General features: G+C 38.9%; 1 protein-coding gene and 1 pseudogene across 1 annotated transcript; both read right to left on the bottom strand.

The window, feature by feature from the left end:
* Positions 1-1,007: 1,007 nt before the first annotated feature.
* On the bottom strand, positions 1,008-2,560 carry LOC149175335 (uncharacterized; annotated as a pseudogene).
* Positions 2,561-5,642: 3,082 nt separating this feature from the next.
* LOC149175334 (benzyl alcohol O-benzoyltransferase-like) lies at positions 5,643-7,677 on the bottom strand. Its single transcript, XM_089422807.1, has 2 exons — positions 7,169-7,677; positions 5,643-7,064 (listed from the first exon to the last, which is right to left on the bottom strand). The coding sequence occupies exons 1-2, from the start codon at positions 7,598-7,600 to the stop codon at positions 6,156-6,158; spliced, it is 1,341 nt and encodes a 446-aa protein (XP_089278933.1). The 5' UTR covers positions 7,601-7,677; the 3' UTR covers positions 5,643-6,155.
* Between the last annotated feature and the right edge of the window lie 235 nt (positions 7,678-7,912).

The following is a 7,912-nucleotide window of genomic DNA, read 5'->3' as shown; positions in this document are numbered from 1 at the left end:
GGAGCAACAACGAACTCTACCATCAACTTTTTCCTCTTTGTTTTTTTGATGATCAAGTTTTAAGAATACCTAGAATCTGAAGAGACAACCTGTTGCCTTCAGATAACAGTGAACATCAATATCAGTCATTGGATAGGAGCAACAATGAACTTGTGTAATCAGCATCTGGTCAAAAAAATCTCCAGAAAACAAACCTAAATGATGATTTTTTCAGCAGAAATGTATTCTTATTACCATTAACTACTTCTTCATGATGGAAGCAACATCATATTCTGGAGTGGTCTCTTCAATGTTTCATATTCTAAAGAAAAATTGGTTCCCTAGTTATTTTAACTTTTCATAAAAATGCAACAAATTTAGCAGAAGTGGCAGATTCAATAGCAGTGGTAAGGAACTTCAAATCCAGAGAAATGCTTTGTGTGACATCATCAAATTCTACACCTCGAAGGCCTTTTCTTCAAAATTTTGCAATGAACAACCACAAAATCAACAACCACACCAATTGGAAAACCACACAAGTATCCAACAGATGCAAAATAGTTGTAGTAAACACAATTTATCCAGCACATAAAAAACGCAATGTCACCTCAGCATTCTTAAAGTATCATTTCATCTTTTCATTATACTATTAATCTATTCATCTGTGCAACTTACAAAATGACAGTACGATTTCCAAGCATCATAATGGAAATAAAAATACAAACAACTGCAATAATTTAATGGAAAAGCAATGTTAGTGTCTGCAATAAATTAAGCCATGCAATTCTTCTTAACTCAAACGTACAGCTCAAACATATCATTATTGATGCTGTTGCGCCAATCTTCAATATGCTAGCTCCAATAAATGCCACTGATAGGCTGACAAAAGGTCTACACATCATGACAATCAACTGCAGAATATTTTCGTTGGAAATGACATCTCTACCATTGTGTAGTTGTGATACCACATTGATTTTGAGCATGAAGGTTTTCATAGTGAGTAATAAATGTACTGTGATTTTCTGAAATGTGTTTTAACAATTAGCCTTCCATTTCTTCATCTTCGTGCTCATCATCCTCGAGTGTAAGATCACCAAGAAGCTCATCCAAAGGTACAAAAGGAACATCTTCACCATCTGTCATAGACGCTGTATCTGCTCGCTGATAATTTTCATTTCTGTACAATGCAATCTTGGATTGCATCTCCTGGTCTTCCTCCAGTTCATCCAAAAACTTTTCATAGTCCTCCCATTCCTTCGCATCCTCCATTCTGCCTTTGGAAGATGGTTCAACCTCCATGGGCAATGTCTTAAGCTTCCAAGGCCTAGGCTTGCCCCGCTTCTTCTAGCGCTTCTCTTCGTAACTTTTCTTCACCAAAACCACATCTGGAAGATTAAGTCCTTTGTATTTATCTAAATCCACATCATTAGTATTTGCACCATAGAGATCAAAACCAAGAGCATAGTCACCAGGACTCAAAAGATGGCCCAGATGAGTTTTCACTGTAAAAATAGTGTCATTCTTTCCGAAGTCTGAAACACGGGCTACCTTTGCCTCTGCCAATGAATACTTAACACCACCCACAGTAGTCAAACCCATCTCAACTTCAATATCCAATACAATATATTCAGCCAACTGTCGGTTTGAAAGGAGAGGCTTAAAAGGAATCCTCCAATACTGATTCGTGTCCATAAAAGCATGCCTCGAAGTAAATGGGTCAAGCAGCATAATATGGGTACTCATTTTTGTGCATAGAACAAGGGGACCTAAGTTACCCAAGTTTGCCGAAACCTTTGGAGGGAGGCAAATCAAATCTTCCTTGCAAATAGGGCAGATTTGAACAGAGAAAGTGTACTTATAATTGTATGTATTGCTCTTTGAATCCGTAGACACAAGCTATTTGTCATTGCGATTCAAAATAGGCACCACATTGCCCAAAAAGCTCACAAACCTAACTGCATGACTTCTATTAGCAAAGAAAAAATCAACACCCTCGTGCACTTGTTTAACATTGACTATCTGAGCAGCTGCACTGTGCTTGAGAATCAACTGTTCCAGATAGAAGAACATTCTCCTATGGCTAACATGCTGCCTGACTTGCACAACAGCCACGTACTAATCTGGGTTGGACTGAACCCTTGTACATTGTTCACACATATGATCTTGTTGAACATATTCAACAACGTAAGCCTGTTCTAATATAGCCCCATTGAGCACTTCCTTCTGTATTCGCAACTTGACCTTGATTCTCTTAGAATGGGGTTCGGTCCATATGAATTCAGCATGTACAAGCCTAACCTTGTTCAAATTCTTGAGCCTCTTAATGCAAAATGTTAAGAGTTCCTTGGATTCTAATTGGGCTTTTATCAATGTTTTGGGGGGCTGTAAATACGAATTACATTCAAGGCAATGAAGGATTGTTACGTGTTTTTGTAGACCTTCTGTGATATCCACTTGGGTCCGTATACAATTAACACACGTTTGTTGCATTGGGTGGTATGGAAATACCGCACATACAGCACAGTACTCGACCCGTGGTCTGTTGTACTGTAAACATATCAGCCATTGGACCCTCGGCCATTTCTACACCATTTTAGACTGCGAAATGAAGGAATCTGCATCATGTTTTAGCACAGGAAATGTAAAACAAATAAGATAGAGAACAGACTTACTCCAAACACTTAAGCGATATAAGCAACACAAGATTTCAAGTATTTAAAGATAAAATGCATTAGATGCTTTTCATAAAATAAAACCCTAAAACCTACCGCTGCAGACTGTAAATATCAAGAAGAATTAACCGCTAAATTGTTCTATCGTGATCAATTCAGAGCCTGAAATATAGAAATTTAAAAAGAATTTTTGTAGATCCAAAAAATGTGGGTAAAGGGTTAGTTAATGCGAACCTGGCGATAACAGACAGGTTGAATTCCACCCTGAGAACTTGAAATGCCCTGCAAACAACGGTGGAAGGCTCTGATAAAACCTTTGAACCAAAAATGGCCACAGTAGATGGGTAAATGATTTATTTTGCAGAGCAAAGAAAACTCAGCGAGAATGGAGCAAACCTTGCATCAACAATAAAACGTTGTACTAATCAGGTATCGCTCTAGATAATAAGGTTGTTTGATTGGGAGATGATTGGTTCGTTGCTACATTCCATGATATGATATGACTCGAGGATTCGAATGAAGAAGTGGATAGTAGAGCATCAACCTCCATCATACCCTCATTCAGTTGTGCATCATCTTCATCAATAATTCATTAACAAAACACATAAGAAGAATGGCCATCACAAGAGCACTATAAGGTTGTGCGTGTTTGACGATCTCCGCAGTTGAAGTGCTTGGCTTTTCAGAGAGAAGGGCAGTTTACCATCTCTGCATTGAGAGGAAGGCATTAAGTGGAAGACATCCATCGGTTGTTGGTGCCCATAACAAAAATGCCTACCATTCCGCTTGAAGGATGAAGATCATAATAGAAATGCCTACCATTTCGCTGAAGGACGAAAACCATAACAAAAATGCCTACCATTTCGTCTAAAGGATGAAGACCATGACGAGTAATTGAAGGAGACCATGACGAATATCTTGAAAATGTGCACAGATGTCAGTGGAAAGCAGAAGGGTGGCACTTGTTCTCCGAAATTGTTGAGAATAAACAGAAATTGCACGACACATATGAACAATTTCCCGTTGAATGCCCGCTGAATGTGGACGCCAGGTGTCAACGTTAGAAACAAAAGGACGACGAAAGTCTCTTTCAATGGAAGGCCTATCGGCCTAGTAATAAGTTTGGTGAACAAAAAATTAGTAGGTATGCAAGTTTTGGTGAAGTGGCCTACAAAAGTGACGAGTGTCCAGATATGCAAGGGAGGGGAATATTGTGTGGACTTCACTTCCAGGTTGTGAAGACACGTGTGAAACTTGCTAGTCACACTTGACTCTCGAATAGTTTCGAGCCAATCACAAGGAATGTGCCCCTCTTACATCTTGATATTTATTTATTGTCCAGCACAAGGAATGTTCCCCTATTCCATCGTGATAATTATTATTTTTTTATTGGGTTTTATTAATTCGAAAAGTATTAGTGTGTAATTTTCACGAGGAATTAGCATCAGTCAATCTTTGATTTCATCACGTTGTATTTTTTTTAATAAAAATATTTAAATATATTAAAATAAGGGAAATGTTGTTTCATAATTATTATTTATAGGAATTTGGGCTTGCAGTATCTCTTAACACTGTTTTTGTTTGGCCAAGAGCTCGTATTTCTCAGACATAGGTTAAAGGCCCAAGACCCAGAGTTATTTAGTAGGAGTGAAACTGTGCCCTCTTACGGGCTATCAACGAGTTATTCCAAGTGCTAGGCGTGTTTTTCATTGAATAACAGTGATGAGTCAGCCTACAATTGCGGATAATAGCTAGAAATGGTTGTCCTCATTGCTGGTTTGACAACTAATTTATAATAGGTTTTCCCACCTATGAAAAAAATTATCACTAGGAATTAATACTAGTCAATCTTCTAGTAAGAGTGAAACCCTGCCCTCTTACAAGCATCAACAAGTTATTCTAGAAGACATGGTTTTCGTTGAATAACGATGATAAGTCAACCTACATTCTTCGATAACAACTAGAGATAGTAGTCCTCGCTACGAGTTTGGCCATTAATTATAATAATTTTCCCACCTATGAAAAAAATTATTATTAAAAATTAATACCAGTCAATCTTAGATTTCCCATCATTCTTATTTTGTAATTAAAAACATATAATTATATTAAAACAAAAAAGCAAATTAATACTAATCAATCTTAAATTTCCCATCGTTCTTTTTTTAATTAAAAATATATATTTATATTAAAACAAAAAGAGGTTGCATTGTAACTATCACTCAGAATTAGCATTAGTCCATCTTCAATTTCACCACGTTGCAATTTTTCAAATGTAAATATATTAAAACAAAAATAGATTGCATTTTTTTATATTGTTTTTTGGTTAATTGTGGTGACAAAAATAAAGAAGCATAGTCAAATTATAGTTTTATATTTTAATTTTTACATAGTTAAATTATAGTTTTAATTTTTAATTTTTATATATTAGTTTAGATTTATTTTAATTTCAGATTTATTAAGTTATTAGAGGGATTAAATATTTTTTTCATTTTAAAAAATGGTGTATATTTTAAAAGATTTGATTTTTAATGAGGAAAATGTTTCTAGAGGAATTTTGTTAAATTTTTTTTGAAATGTTCGACATTTTGGATAGATCTTTCACCAATCATCATTAGGAACATGAAGCAAGAAACAAAGATGAAGAGAAAGAAATCATTCTAGATAAAACTAAATAAATAAATAAAGAAATGATTTAGAAATATTACATGTAATGTATCGTGCAAAATAATGCTATAAGATTTCTTATTGAGATGTTTCTATATAAACATGTTTTACTAATAAGGTCTAAAAAATGAGGGTGGGTGAGTCCCTCTAGAAGAGGATATAAACATGTTTTACTAATAAGGTCTAAAAAATGAGGGTGGGTGAGTCCCTCTAGAAGAGGATATAAACATGTTTTACTAATAAGGTCTAAAAAATGAGGGTGGGTGAGTCCCTCTAGAAGAGGCTATATTAACCCGAGATTCACAATTTACATATGAGGGTGGGTGAGTTCCTCTAGAAGAGGCTGTATTAACCCGAGATTCACAATTTACATCTGAGGGTGGGTGAGTTCCTCTAGAAGAGGCTATATTAACCCGAGATTCACAATTTACATATGAGGGTGGGTGAGTTCCTCTAGAAGAGGCTCTAGAGAGGCTTTATTAACCCGAGATTCACAATTTACATATATTTACAGAAGCGAAATTGAATTTGTAATGTAAATATTTACAGAAACATGAGTTGCACAACATATATCTTGTAAAAACAGCGGAGCAACATTGATCAACATATAAACTGCGAGAGCAGCACGATACATGCAACAAGGTGGTTTGAACCAGGGTGAGGAGGCGGCAACCCGTCCGTCCCGACCGCGGGGGTAAATGCCCAAGTGCAAATACAACATGCCTATTCCTAAATAGCAACAGAATTACACAAGATAACGAAGTCTTACGCAAACAATTCAAATCCAAACCCATCTAAAGCCAACCTGACGTGAGATTTTGTATAACACCCGATAACTTTTCAGATATAAGAGCGCGCAAAAGGAGGAGTGTTTTCGATAGCATGACTGATTTCTGCTTCAAATCTTCGCATGGTAGCAGAGGGCAAGCAAATGGGAACCACTATTCCCTCCACGCCACTTTTATTGCGATGGGAGATTAAGAAGCTGACCAGACCTGGCACTGCTCCTACACCGCCTCTTGCAAGACTTCCGTAGGCTGCTCTTCCCCACCCGAAATCCACATTTCTGAAGCCTATTTTGGTAACGTCTGAAACAAAAAAGGAGCCCACCACTGTGCAGTGAGGGCGCCCCTTCAGTTCCATCAAATCTATCGCCGATCGGATGTACTCGTCGTTCACAGCCGTTTTCGCTTCGTTTATCAATTTGACAGCGAAAGACAGCGGCTTGTTTGTCAGCTCTTCTGCGGTCGTCCTCGCGCATGCAAGACTTATCGCATTCCCGTAGAACCCTCCAGGAAGTGGCGGGTGCGATTTCGTGCGGACATTCACGGGGAATATGAACCTAACTTCCTGCTCCGCGTGCAGTTGGAAAGCCTTCGTTCTCAAACGCCACAAAAACGCCGATAGAACTTCAAACGTTGAGTACTTGCATTGCCCTACTGCTTGCCGTTTGAGCGACTCGATCACCTTGTGTCCGAAGAAGAATGAATTGTGGATCAACTTGTTAGGTGGCACCATCTTCCCATCTCTATCTTCTATTTGATCGTATGCGTAGAGAGGGAGTTTGACAACGGGATTCGCCCGGGGTCGGAGGTTTTCTCTTTTCCAAACAGGGAGAACCGAAGGCCTCGTAGCCCCCTTCACCATTTCGGCTAGAGCGTTCATGAACTGACCGAGGCCAATTCCGTCTGTTATGGTGTGATTAAAAGTCACGGCGAATATGAACCCCCCGCATTTCAGACGCGTTACCTGACAAAAAAAAGCATTCAATGCCGCCATGCGCCATAACAAAGTGAAAACATAATTAAAAAATAAAAATCAACAAAGTCGAGTCACAACATGATTGGACGAACCTGAATTAGAAGGAGAGGAGAATTGGTAATAGTCAGTGTGTCCGGCACGTCGTAGAGCAGATCTTTCCAGCAGGGAAAGGACGGCAAGAGGTCTCCTAACTCTTCCAGAGCCACGTCCGCATCGGCTTCCACAAACAGCACGCCTTCTCCAGTGCTCTCCAACACAAGCTTTCCGGCGGGAGCCTCTCTGACTCTTCCAGCAAAAGGGTAGTAGATCACTAAAACGTTGGCCAGCCCTTCTCTGATAACTCGGGCCGGATCCTCACCCTTCTTTGATGGGTCGAACCGATAGAACTGAACAACGGGGCAATGAAATCTCAGTGTCGGTTGATCATCGATATTGGAGAGGTACAGAAACTCTTCTGGAGTAGGCAGTGAAGGAGCGACCAGGACGGCCGGCTTTCTTGTGACTTTGAAGTGCAGAGATGCCATGAAAGATCAAATATTCGATACTCAGCCAAAGCCGGAAGAAATAGCCCAAGGGTGTTAGACAATTTGAGGCAAGAGAAATACAGTATATGAAGAAGGATAGCTGCTTAGATTGCATAGAGTGAGAGCTATTTATAAGTGGAATTAGAGTGAGAGTTGTTCTTAGTGGAGGAGGTGGTATAACCCTGCAGAGTGATTTCTAGAAGGTCGGCAGAGGGAGGAAGGTCGGCAGTGATTCCATATACTTTAAAGTAACGGCCAGAGCTAACCAGCTGCTATCCGGCCTTTAATGCATCCGATAGCGGTCTCACTATA

Source organism: Pinus tabuliformis, chromosome 4_1, assembly GCF_031772625.1.
Source record: "Pinus tabuliformis cultivar Carrire ecotype Pingquan chromosome 4_1, CPIR1, whole genome shotgun sequence".
Lineage (NCBI taxonomy): Eukaryota > Viridiplantae > Streptophyta > Pinopsida > Pinales > Pinaceae > Pinus > Pinus tabuliformis.
The sequence above is the reverse complement of the archived record's forward strand: the minus strand, read 5'-3'. Positions and strand labels throughout refer to the sequence as shown.

Bases quoted from the DNA above. Each gene is read 5' to 3' on its own strand.
- LOC149175334 (XM_089422807.1), bottom strand. From the start codon at position 7,600: ATGGCATCTCTGCACTTCAAAGTCACAAGAAAGCCGGCCGTCCTGGTC. The intron at 7,065-7,168 runs GTTCGTCCAATC...TTTTTTTGTCAG, and splicing joins CTCCTCTCCTTCTAATTCAG to GTAACGCGTCTGAAATGCGG.